Below are 13,703 nucleotides of genomic sequence, written 5' to 3' on the forward strand. Positions count from 1 at the left end.
TCTCTCTCTCTCTCTCTCTCTCTCTCTCTCTCTCTCTCTCTCTCTCTCTCTCTGCAAACTGCGCTGACCTTCGACGTCAGAAACAATATGCATTGTTGTCCATTTGCGGTACCATGAAGTTGCAGCGAGAAGAAATATTGCTAGGCGAGAGGATTCGGGCACTGTGATGCATTGTTGACAACACTTTGTGCTAGCATTCTCTCTCTCTCTCTACCCGCAAATAGGTGCTAACATTTGACTGCAGAAGAAAAAATTTACATTATTGAAATCAATGTCGGGCAAGAGGATGTGGGCATGCAAGAAGAGGAGCTACTTTGCTGGCAGGAGGTGATCGGGTTCCCTCGATGCTGTCCTGTCATTTTGCTTGCAAACCCGCCACCAGGGATCCTTTCTCGCTCTCCACAGCCAAGGCACAAGGTTGCAACCCTCGAAGAGCGCACAAACTCGATGCCAATTCCTCGAACAGTGCACACATGCGGGCAAATAGACTGCCATGGGCGCTGCCAGCACAATAGCAGCGGCCAAGCCCTCAAATTGCCATTCCCACCCTTGATAAGCTGGCCACCACCACTAGCTACCCTTGACCAATGGACTCACAATCTCACACCCTGCCTACAAAAAGCAATGTTCCCATTCTGCAATATCCTATCATTGCTCTCTGCCCTCAACGCCTTCTTGCACCTTCGTATGATAACTTCTTCTCTAGCGCAAGGCTCCTGCTCTCACTCAAGCACAACATATTTGGTTGCGCAGATGCACACTCACTGCCAAGAGTCCCAAAACCAGGGGCAACAGACCAACAACCACAGAAGCCAATTGATTTGCAGGCAATAGGAGCATACTCAGTTTGATGCACTTGATGCCTCCTCCCCTGGCAAGCGTCGTAATTCCCTGCATGTTCTCTCCCAGAGCTTTCCTGTGATGCTTGGCTCCTGCGCCTTATCCAGCTATACCTTACGGCCCTTTCCCCTCCCAGACACTTCTTTTCCTGTGAAACTCTCTCTCTCTCTCTCTCTCTCTCTCTCTCTCTCTCTCTCTCTCTCTCTCTCTCTCTCTCTCTCTCTGATCGATAAGTTGGCAATGTGTGGAGAGAAGGGTTCAACAGTCTCTCGACCAAAAAAAAAAGAGCAAGAGACGGCCATTAGTGCCTCTGCCCACAGATGTAGCCTACTAAAATATGCTACCTAGCACCCATGTTGGGCTTGATGGCAATCAGTCCTTGCGATCAACCTATCTTGCTCATGGGGGTGAACTTTGTATCCTTACTGAGATGTAGCCGGCACCTCTTTGATTCATGGGCTAGCTTGCACTGTACTGTAGCACATGTTATTGATGTTATTATATTTGTTTTTTGAAAGAATTACCAAAAACATCCCTCTAATTTGAGGAAATTACCAAAATACTCCTCAAATTTTAAAAATTCCCAATATATCCCCAATATTTTGTCATAAATTCCCAAAATGCTCTTCAAATTTTCCAAAATTCCCAATACCTTTCGGTTGTGAGTTCAAATGTCTCCAAAGATAAAACTGTTTGTAGCTTTTGATACGAAGACTGATTGTTTATCAATACAAGATGCTGAAACTAGAATTTGAGTTGGATATGTAGGTTATGGAGATGAATTGCTTCATTATTTTTAGATATAATTGCCTTTTTTTTAGTCTTTATTCCTTCATGACAAAAGTCGATTCTCGGAGCAAGTGAGTAAATACTGCAGGAAACCCTTCATGCAAGGGCAACTCGAATGCTTGACCTTCAACCTGGAATATTTCATGGCATGCCTCAAAGAACTAAAGAAGTTGATACGTGAAAAAAAAAAAAAAATCCCATTGTAACGGTGATCAATGGGGTTTCTTGGGAAAACATGTTGTGCTACACCAAGCATGATTTATATATGGAAGCACCAAAAAGTTTTAATGATCTTTCTATTCAACATTCCATAGCTTCTCTTTTTTTGCTTCCGCGGAAAGCACCGCTGCCGGAGGCGGCGGTAGTCTCACCCAGACAACCTCCCCTGATTGCTTCCATATGCAGAGCAAGGGAGCGGAGTAAGGGAGGTCACGAATATGGGTATTTGTTAATGCGTTGATTGCAAGGTGCAAGTCTGGTATAACCTAGCCTGTAGGTGGAGCAAAGCTTGAAGAAGGCTTGAAGGCTTGGTGGCGGGTCCGCCTCCAAAGCCGAGAGCTTTTGGAAAATCTGCTTCAGGAGAGAGAGGCCGCCGGAGGCGGCCGACCATCTATTTAACATAATATGGTGGAGGGGTCTCCCTTTACATGTGGCGGAAGCTGCGAGACGAAGGCTAGATTCCAAAAGAGGGAGAGAGAAAGACAGAGAGGACACACGATAAAGAGGGAGAGAGGTGGGGATGGAATACACAGACGCAAACGCAAGGAGGCTGGAGAAGTTGGAATGCTTTTGATCTACCATCGAGCGTGCCAGCTGCAACTTCAGCTGCATCATCAGGTAGTTCCTAATTTCTATATTCATCAACTCCATCCTGTGTATCACGAGGTCCTGAGGGCTCCTTTCGTTGAGGATACAGGGCGCCATGTCAAGCTGGGAAAAGAAACGGGTGCCCAACACCGACAGATCATACCATGACATTGAGGAGCAGAAGCAACCAGCTTCTGCACATCAGATGAAGCTGGACGTTAAATATCCACACCTTGATCAGAGTGGCAGACGTGCTGGCCTCTGCAAAACATCGACCTAGCCATCACAACAAGACCATTCATCCTCCATCCCATCACAACTATGTACAGAAGCAATTACCCCATCACATTCATAAGGACCTTTTGTAGCAAAACCCCCAATTTATGCAAAAGTCTCCTGTACTCTCCAGTTGCTCTTCAGATGTAATTGGACCACAAGGTTTTTCATCAAGCTCATCCAATCTGTCCAACTGGCCACTGGTGAAGCGCACGGTGGAATGCTCCCATACACACCCCGGGCTACGCAAACGCCACTCACCTACCCCTTCTCGACATGAGCTTTTGCAGCAGAAGAGGCGCAAGGCGCGTGAAGCCATGGATGCGATCTCTCAGACTGTCTTCTTTGATGACGCTTACAGCACCATAAGAGATTTCTTGGAGCTCATCAATTACTGCAAGCCAAGTAGGACAGCCAGTACGCCCTTCTCATTTGATCGGCTTTCGTTATGCTCATCATGTACAAGCAGCCAGCTCCAGTAATGTGGATTTTGTTAGGAATCACCCTTTCTTCGATTGTATGTAGCTAGGACCACATATTGAAACAAGAAGATGTCTTCACGAAATCATATGAGGCACTACGTTTCTTTAAAGGGTATGTCATGGTTCACTACTTTGTTGGTCATGTAAAGTGAGAGAGAGATAAAGAGAGATAGGGCGGGCACATGAAGGGCTAGCATTTGGCAAGGGAAGGGAATGATTGATGCTGATAAAATAGACGTGCACATGCAAGGAGGTTGGATCTAGAGAGTGTGCATCAGCTCGAACCAAAAGTCACGAACAATCTTTGTCGGTGGGATAGGACGAGCCTTGAAGATGTGAAAGCAATGGGCTCGCCAGATGAACCAGAGCGTCTGGCTACAGACAAACTCCCAACACGCCTCTCTCTCATTGCACCACTCATGGGGGGTAAGCTTTGTCGCTGGAGTATATGTAGTTTGATTCCCTTTTATCATTATCATCTTGCTCGTGGAAACCAACTCAAAGTGGAGCACAGGGCCCGTGAGAGTGCACCAGGCTGCAACACCCCAAGTGTATTGTCGAGTTGTGGGAAGAGCTGGCATTAGCCAAAGAACTCGAAGCCAAACCTGATTGTGACATGGGGCATTCCCACAGATAGTGACACTAACTTTCCAAAGGACGTCCACAAGTTGCATAGGTTGTCGAGAAACCACTATGTACTAGCCAGCTCCCAACTATGTATTAACCAAATTGGACAATAGTAACCAAATTGGAGAATAGGATCAAGTTTTCCAAGTTAGTTCAACTTCAATAGCCTGAGTTGCGTTGACAAGGGTTGAACAAAGACAGCTTTTGGGGGTGCATTGATTCAAGTTTGTCGTGCTAAAGAAAAGTATGCAACTAAAATGGCCTCACTATTGATTGAAATCTTGCAATAACAGAACGATATATAAGTCTAGAGTCCTTTACCTTGGTGAAATGGTTGGGAGAGAGAAATCGAGAGGGGGGAGAGGGGGGCGGGGGGGGGGGGGTTCCCCCGCCCGCTTTTTTGCCGAACGCCTTGCTGAATAGGTGCATGTGCAAAGCCAGAGAGGGAGAGAGAGAAGGAGACATAGCAAATGCCATCGAGCTATTTCATTGGACTAGGATATGTAATAGTCTACTACACAATTGTTCATGAGAGAGGGAGACGTAGCAAATGACATCGAGCTATTTCATTGGACTAGGATATGTAATAGTCTACTACACAATTGTTCATGAGAACATGAAGTTGTTTGGTTGATGTCATTGGTCGTTCATGCCACAACGAGACTTGAACCACCTTGACCCCTCACTTATCGTTAGCATTGTGCTAACACACAATGGGTTTTGTGCGAAGAATAATAATTGAGTATGACCTGCAGATGTTTCAGTTTTACACAAGACACACATATCCAGTTGTGTATCAATAGTACACCTCAAGCATTTGAGGTACTTATGCAAGGAGGTTGGATCCATTCCATTTCATCTTAGTGACGTAATTGCAGGTACAAAATGGTGTCATGGTAGCACCCATTATCCATTGAGGAGCTGGCCTCCTGCATCCATGGATGTCAACCACCATGAGTTGTGGAGACAAAATAGGGTGGGCCAATTGCCCTCTTTTTTGTCGGACGCCTTGCTGGATAGGTGCATGTGCAAAGCCACAGAGACAGACAGAGAGAGAGAGAGAGAGAGAGAGAGAGAGAGAGAGAGAGAGAGAGAGAGAGAGAGAGAGAGAGGGAGGGAGACGTAGCAAATGACATCGAGCTATTTCATTGGACTAGGGTAGAGCACTTCATAAGTTTGCCAGAAAGTGAAAAATTACATCCATGTCAATATTGTTTTCTTAGCGAAGCAGGGGTTAACCTCTCCCTGTGTAAATACTCTCCTGTCCTCTTTTTTTTTTTGCAAAACTCATACATGTGAGTGAAATCATATTAAAAATGTCCAAACAAATTACAATCAGAAGCCTTGCTGAACAAGAGCCAAGGCATCAAGCTTGCCTATCCCACAACAAACCCAAGAACACCACCTACATACAAAAAGTTATGGCCAACACAGGGGAGGCCAACCATGCTAATCATTAACATACAAGATCACAAACCAATCACAGGGGATGCCACCATGATGTACTCCTCCCACCAATAACCACCATGTCCCGAGTGACCAACAAGCAGATCCACACCAGCCGTACTTCCAAAAACAAATCAAATCAAAACGAGAATACCTTTGTCGATCTAGCAGATAATAGCCTCGCATAAGGGGAGATCCCATCCACTCCATCACCTTGAAGAGAGTCCCACCACACACAACATGCCTCCGCATCACAGTATCCCATTCAGACCATACCGACCGCATGAAGATTTAAGGGGAAGCGCACCCCGCAATGAAACAACCTCCTGTGCCACCATGATGAGCTGTCGTGCCAGAACTTCCCAGCATGCTGAAAGCTGCAGATCCATCGATTCCATCTGCAAAAGAGAGGACGGAGGGGAGGACTCCACCCTGGTCCAAAAACCCGAGGTCAATCATGGCCGCTTTGGGGAGAGAAGAGGAAGCGGCAAGGCGGCCCTCCCTAGGACTAACCCCCAATCACTTGCAACACAGCCTCCTTCCCCCATCGCCAACAGCCACTCCCAAGTAGGCTGAGTGCCTGCAGCGCCTGCACGAGAGCCTCCCTGCTCAAAGCGAGATACATACCCGCTCAACCCTAACAAGGGAGCTCTCAACACTAAGACACACAAAATTTCAATACTCTCTTTATCTTAGTCCGAAGGGACCTTAAGATCTATCTAAAGAGAAAAGGAAGATTGGTATCAAATGTTTGCAAGCATAAATGAAAAACTACAATTTTATTTTATATATTCGACACAAATGATATCTTCTCTATATCCCCACCCCCCACCTCTCTCTCTCTCTCTCTCTCTCTCTTGCACACCGAAGATAGAACAAGAATTTGAGCATGGGTAAAGAAGTGTTCATTGTGTGTGTGTCATGGGCACATGTATAAAGACACACACACACACACACACACACACACACACACACACACACACACACACACACATGTCGGTGGTAAGAGCGAGCGAGACCCGTCTACCACGGGTCGCGCAAGCTAGTACTAGTATATATATATATATATATATATATATATATATAGAGAGAGAGAGAGAGAGAGAGAGAGAGAGAGAGAGAGAGGGGAGAGAGAGAGGGGGAGGGGGTTTGTTTACAAATACAACGATCATTAAATATGAACTTGGGTTGTTTACAAATACAACGATCATTAACTATGAACTTTAAAACTCGAGCCTACACCAATGCGTAACTGCTTATGATTGGCTTCGTGCTATAATTTGATGCGACGAACTTAAGTTCAAAGTCATTATACACTATGGACTAGGGTAGGGAGCTACCTATGCTTTTAAAAGCTCTCATTTTTTGGATCAAATAAGTTTATTACTCATGTCTTTTGCATCAAAGCACATACTTGATTACCATAAGCGACACTCTAGGTATAGACCTTCTCTCTCTCTCTCTCTCTCTCTCTCTCTCTCTCACACACACACACACACACACACACACACACACACACACACATACATTTTCAGCTTACAAACTCATTCAAGTCGACGTAGGTGCTCGACTCTGCTTCTGTTTGGCTGTCTACAACTAGCCTTAGAGAAAAAAGGAACCATGCATATATTTGATGTAAAGTATTTACTCATTGTTTTCTTCATGTATACATTTGATGTGAAGTATTTACTCATTGATTGCTTTTTTATATTTTAATTTGCAAAATAGTCTTTTCCTTTTCATTTATGAGTCTCTCATGCGTGCATTTCATTGAATTGATTTATTCTTTCCTATGCGATAGAACCCACTTTTTAATCTCAAAGCTTTGAAGCCTTCTTTGTTTTTAGTTTGTAGCTACTTTTTAATCTCAAAGCTTTAAATCCTTCTTTGTTTTAGCTCGTAGGCTCATTTATTGGCTTTGAGATTAAAAACTCCTTCAGTTTTTCGGACAAAGGAACTAGCTTGGTTGTTTGAGCATTCATCCGTGGTGATGAGGGTTACGGACATACTTTGTCATCTTGTATGGGAGTTGTGTGATTTGCTTAAAAAAAATTTATTTTTAATTTTTAAATCAAAATCTGAAGTATTGATGATATTTATATTAAAAATTAATAAATTTTATTGGTTTTTTCAAGCTAAGCTTGGAATCTATATGGGATTTCACAATTTAAGTTGCTTAAAATACAATAAACCTCGGTCTTTTGCGAACATCGATTTTGAATGGCCCCAAAATAATAGATGTAGAAAAGCTGGATGCTTAGTACATCCAAGATCACTCTCCCTACCATGAGGATATGCTTTGCGAAAATAGGAGGGACGTATCTATCAAAATCTATTACATCCTCACGTGTGACATCGGCATGTGAGAGAGAGAGAGAGATATATATGAGCCTCAGAAGTATCAATGTTGTTTGATGAAGGGTGACTCTACTTTTTCACTTGAAGGCAATTTAAAGAGTGGCTCTACTTTTCCTTTTGAATGCCATAAAGAAACTCCTTTTTCTTTCTACAAAAATCCACAGAGAGCCCTCACATTTGAAGAGTGACTCTATTTTAATAGTTTATAATTTTACTTAGTTATAGCAATAATCAAAAGGGTTAATAGATTAAAACCACCACCACTACATAAGCTTGATGCCTAAAAATTGCCATGAGTAATTTTACTTATTTATAGCAATACTCAGAAGGGTTAAAATATTAAAACCACCAACACTACATAAGCCTGATGCCTAAAAATTGCCATGAGGAGAAAACACAACCGACCATACCAATTCACAAGGCTATTTACAAGGAAGCCTAATCCATAACCAAGGCCATCTCATCACATCGAGGAACAATGTGCCTATATGAACACATACCATGAATCATACAAAGCAAAATGAGAAAAAGACTTGAGAATAGCACATCCTACTAAGCTCTCCATGATTCCACATGTTGAGCAATGCTAAGCGAAAATTGTTGAAGATGATGAAACAGGAAACAGAAGGAAGACAGCAACTCAGAGTAGGAATAAGATGAAGAAGGAGAAGACACAGAGCTTGTGTACGAGATCTCTGTAGTCTATCTCTCTGTATTGGAATAATAATGTATAAACTCAGAGCTACAAAGTTATATGAAACCCTAAGAGATAAGGTGTCCTTTCACACCGGATGTCCAGGGGGAAAAACCCAGTGGGAGAAAAGTGCCCCTGGTGAAGCGCGTATACACACTAACACTACTACATGTCTACAAATCCCCCCTGTAGTGATAGTGTAAATCCGTACAAGGTAGCAGATCATCATGTGTATGAGAGTAAGCCCAAAGCTTTTCGAAAAGCTTCAAACTTTTCTCGTGATAACGCCTTCGTAAATAGATCTGCAATGTTATCCTGTGTAGGACAGTAAGTTAGTGTGATCTCCCCTGTATGTAGCCTTTCCCTGACATAGTGGTAGTGAATCTCTATGTGCTTTGTTCTTGCATGAAATACTGGATTCCTTGCAACTGCCATAGCACTCTGACTGTCAGTGAAAATGGTAGTGGGTGCTTGTTGACACTCACAAAGATGTGCCAATAACCTGCGTATCCATACACAATCAACTGTTGCCGTGAAAGCTGCCCTGTACTCAGCTTCACAAGTTGATGTAGCCACTGTGGGTTGCTTCTTGCTTAGCCAAGATATACATGCATTTCCCAAGAAAAAACAATTGCCACTTGTGGAATGTCGTGTGTCAAAATCACCAGCCCAATCTGAATCGCTGTAACCAAGAAGCTGCATAGAACTGTGCTTTCCATACATATCCCCCCTTGGAAAGAACATGGCAAGATTAGGGGTACCTGAAAGGTAACGAAGTATGCGCTTCACAGCCTGCCAATGATGCATACCTGGGCTGTGCATAAATCTGCTTGCTTGTGAAACCCCAAATTGAATGTCTGGACGAGTGTTGCCTGCCAAATATATCAAGCAACCAACCGCTGCTGCATAAGTATGTACATCAAAAGGTTCTCCAGCATCGTGCATGCTCAATTTTGATTCAGTTTCTACGGGTGTAGAGATTGGTTTACAATTTTGCATACCAAACTTGTCCAAAATTTTATGCAAATATTTTGCCTGCAGCATGTATATGCCATCCTCTGATTGCACAAACTGAATACCCAAGTAATAATGTAGCAAACCAAGATCAGACATCTCAAAGGTTTTTCTCAAAGCATCTTTAAATGATTCAATTTTATTTGCACTATTGCCTGTAAGAAGCATATCATCCACATAAAGTGTTAGCATAATGAGAACTCCATCTCTCTTTTTGACATACAAAGTACTTTCTGTTGGACTATTCTGAAATCCTTGCCAATCAAATAAGTATGTATCTTCTCATACCATGCTCTTGGAGCCTGTTTGAGACCATACAAAGCTTTACGCAATCTACATACCTTTTTCTCTTGACCTTTTACAACAAAACCACTTGGTTGACTTGCATAAACTTCTTCCTGCAAATCACCATTCAAAAAAGCAGTTTTGATATCCAACTGATGCACTTTCCAACCATGATGAGCAGCAATTGCAACTAGTGATCTAACTGTGGATGCACGAGAAGTAGGAGCAAAGGTTTCATCATAATCTATGCCTTTCTGTTGCGCATAGCCTTTTGCCACAAGCCTTGCTTTGTACCTGTCAACAGTACCATCTTGTTTCCTTTTTACCTTAAAAACCCACTTTGTACCAATAGGCTTTTTACCTGTAGGCAAGTCCACTAGATCCCATGTATGATTCTTATGAATAGAATCAATTTCTTGCTGCATAGCATCTTTCCACTGAACACACTCTAAAGCTTGTTCAAATGAATCAGGCTCATCTGCATCACAAAGAGTGCTAAAGCAAGCCAAATCTACTTGCTCTCTGCCAAAAGTAGTACCAGCACGTGTTTTTCGTGGCAATGGTGCATCGAACTTGCTATCCTGCAAAGTTTTCTGAACCCATTTAGGCAAGGTTCTTTCTTCCCTGAGAACTTCTTGCTCTTCACGCACAATTTCCTCTACATCATGAGGTGTCACATGCTGATCAAAAGATTGATCAAGATTATCAACCTGTTGTGATTCTTGATTCTCCACAAAAGAAGGAAGCAAACCTTCAAATACATCATGTGTCTGCATATGAGGTACATCAAAAGAAACCATAGGTTGAGCAGTAGTTTCTGCAAAAATTACATCACGACTTTCAAAAATCTTGTTTGTAGCAGGATTGTAAAGTCTATAACCTTTACTTCTACTACTGTACCCCACAAATATACATTTGATTGCCTTATCATCAAGCTTCCCACGTAACTGCTGAGGGATGTGAGCATAAGCAAGACAACCAAAAACACGAAGATAACTGACTGAAGGTTTTCTGTCATACCAAGCTTCATATGCAGTAATGGTCTTCAAGGCACGAGTAGGACACCTGTTCAAAACATGTGCTGCACAAGCAACTGCCTCCATCCATAGCTTATGAGGCAAACTCTTAGCCTTGAGCATACATCTAGCCGTCTCCATTAAAGACCTGTTCTTCCTTTCTGCAACACCATTCTGTTGTGGTGTGTATGGCATAGTGCATTGGTGTTTAATGCCTTTCTTTCCCAAAAAATCCTTAAATGCACCTGACATGTATTCACCTCCTCGATCGGTACGAAGAGTCTGTACTTTGTAACCTGTTTCATTTTCAACCATGGCGACATAATGTTGAAAAACTGCAAACACATCTGACTTTGCTTTGAGTGGATACACCCAACAAAACCTGGAAAAGTCATCAATGAAGGTCACAAAATAAAGGCTGTTTCCCAAAGATGGCGTCCTCATAGGACCACATACATCACTGTGTACAAGCTGCAACTTTCGTGTCGCTCTAACTGAACCATCCTGCGAAAATGAAAATCTGTGCATCTTTCCAAGAACGCAACCTTCACATACATGTCTTGGTGGCATCTCCAATAAAGAAAAATCATGCACCATACTATGACGTTGTAAAGTCATCAAACTGCCATAACCAACATGCCCAAATCTAGCATGCCACAACTCAGCATCCTGCATGGCCTGAGTCTTTGTTTCTGCAATACATACCTGAATCTGCTTTTCATAACGATCTAGCACAAATAGTCCATTGTCCAGCGTACCTGTAGTGATAAGAGAATAACCATTCTCTCGATCTCGTACAACACATCTGTCATCCTCAAAAATGACCCGAAGACCATTTTTTGCAAGAGAGGATACAGACAACAAATTCTTCTTGATCCCTGGAACATATAAAACATCTGGCAAGCATAAATCTGAACCATCTGAAATGGTAATCAAAATCTTACCAACGCCTTTGATTGGATAAGAAGCATTATTTGCACATGTCACCTTCTTTCCTGCTAGAGCTGCATCCAATGAACAAAACAAATCCTTTCTTGAAGTAATATGCCTGGATGCACCACTATCAAAGTACCAAATCATTTGTGTCTTGTCAACACTGTAAGCAGAAAAATTTGAACATACTACAAAAGCATAAGAATCCTGCACAAAGTTTGCAGACTCTTCTTTAGCTGTAGAAGAATCACCAGAAGCTGAAACAACCAAACTTGACTCTTTCTTCTTTTCTTTAGCAATTCGCTTTTTACACTCACTAATGTAGTGACCAGGTTTCTTGCAGTAGTGAAATTTACCTTTCTTCTTGGACTTGTCGGAATCACCTTTAGACTTCTCTGAAGACTGTCCTGCACTAGACTTGGAGTGATGAGCACTCTCTTTACCCCTGTTTTTGTTCTGTACAACAAGAGCATGATCCATACCATCCACCTGTAAAGACTTGTTCTTACGTGATTGATCCTCCTGCAATAGCAAAGCCACTAACTCTTCAAAATGAAGAGGGTCAGGATTAGCTCGCAAAGACAGAGTCAAAGAAGTCTGAAAAATCAAATAAGATGGTGGTAGTGAATTGAGTGTTTTGGAAACCAAGTCCTTCTCTGGAATCACTTCATCAATGCTAAGCAATTGCTCTTTAAGATCCCTGATTTTTGTAAGATGCTCGACAATATCGTCACCTTTGTCCATCTGTATTTTGTCAAGTTGTTTCTTCAAAAACTCTATTCTGGCAGCGTTTCTTCCTCCAAACATAGCTTGCAGAGTGTTCCAAGCATCCTCAGAAGTTCTGCAAGATCTGATATGTGGTGTGATTGTCCTCTTTATGGTTAAGGCAATCACAGCCATAGCCTGTGCATCTTTAGTATCCCATCTCTTTTGCTCTGGAGTGACTTGTGAGGGTCCTGCACCAACAGCTGCACCACGACCAGGCGTGGCAGGTGCAATGCTACCTGGACGAACTTCATCTCCAGATACATAATCCCACAATCCTTTACCAACCAAAACATTTTTGGCCATAAAAGACCAAAGAGAATAGTTGGTACCATCCAATTTGTCTTCGGATGTAAACGCACCAAAAATCTCTTTCTCCGTAGATTGAGCCATACTGTAGATGCACACAAGAGAGCAAAAGAACCTCCAAGAGATTCACAAATCTCCTCTCCAATCCAAGCAAAACTCTACACAAAATCTCAGCACAAAGCTAAGACAAGTTGCTTCCCAAAAGAACTGTTTACCTGAAAAAAATCTGTCAAAAAGCACACCCTCTTGATCTAAACGCCTCCGAAAAGTAACTTCTGCTACGCTACTCAGAACAAAATTCTGAGGGCTCGAACGACTTCGAAAGGGGGGTAAAACCTCAGGTCGCCTGAGAAGAATACTCCCGGAACGTCGAGGATGCTCCCACGAGCAAATTTTCCGAAAACTGCCTGAAAACTGCGATTGCGTGCGCGGACGCGAAAACGCAAGTAGAGGCTCTGGAAATCACCTCGCTCTGATACCAATTGTTGAAGATGATGAAACAGGAAACAGAAGGAAGACAACAACTCAGAGTAGGAATAAGATGAAGAAGGAGAAGACACAGAGCTTGTGTACGAGATCTCTGTAGTCTATCTCTCTGTATTGGAATAATAATGTATAAACTCAGAGCTACAAAGCTTATATGAAACCCTAAGAGATAAGGTGTCCTTTCACACCGGATGTCCAGGGGGAAAAACCCAGTGGGAGAAAAGTGCCCCTGGTGAAGCGCGTATACACACTAACACTACTACATGTCTACAAAAATCTTGTGCTATGCACCTACACACATCGCTATTGTACTACCCCCAAGGACGTACACATTGCATGCTACATCTTTACCCAAAAAGGCAAAGTCAAATGGTCGAGCGGGATTGGCACTACATGCGCCTCACGTGGAACAATATAAGCATGCAGCATGTGAGGTCTCAAATAGGGCTTGCCAAAAACAGTTTTCCTAATCAAACTAATTTATTGGGCTTGTAAAAAAGAAACCGTACAAGTAAAGAAGGGCACAATTAAAATTCTTCTAGTTTTTAGGCCAACACTTAATAATTTACTGCTAAA

At 42.6% G+C, this 13,703-nt stretch overlaps 1 protein-coding gene across 1 annotated transcript; it reads left to right on the forward strand.

Moving 5' to 3' along the window:
* Nucleotides 1-1,974: 1,974 nt before the first annotated feature.
* Nucleotides 1,975-2,886, forward strand: LOC147447925 (uncharacterized). Its single transcript, XM_086524451.1, has 2 exons — nucleotides 1,975-2,466; nucleotides 2,546-2,886. Exons 1-2 carry the CDS (start codon nucleotides 2,254-2,256, stop codon nucleotides 2,714-2,716), a joined length of 384 nt encoding a protein of 127 aa, XP_086380577.1. The 5' UTR covers nucleotides 1,975-2,253; the 3' UTR covers nucleotides 2,717-2,886.
* The last annotated feature ends 10,817 nt before the right edge of the window (nucleotides 2,887-13,703 follow it).

The sequence above is a fragment of the Adiantum capillus-veneris genome, chromosome 11, assembly GCF_014529385.1.
Source record: "Adiantum capillus-veneris isolate H3 chromosome 11, ASM1452938v2, whole genome shotgun sequence".
Classification (NCBI taxonomy): Eukaryota; Viridiplantae; Streptophyta; class Polypodiopsida; order Polypodiales; family Pteridaceae; genus Adiantum; species Adiantum capillus-veneris.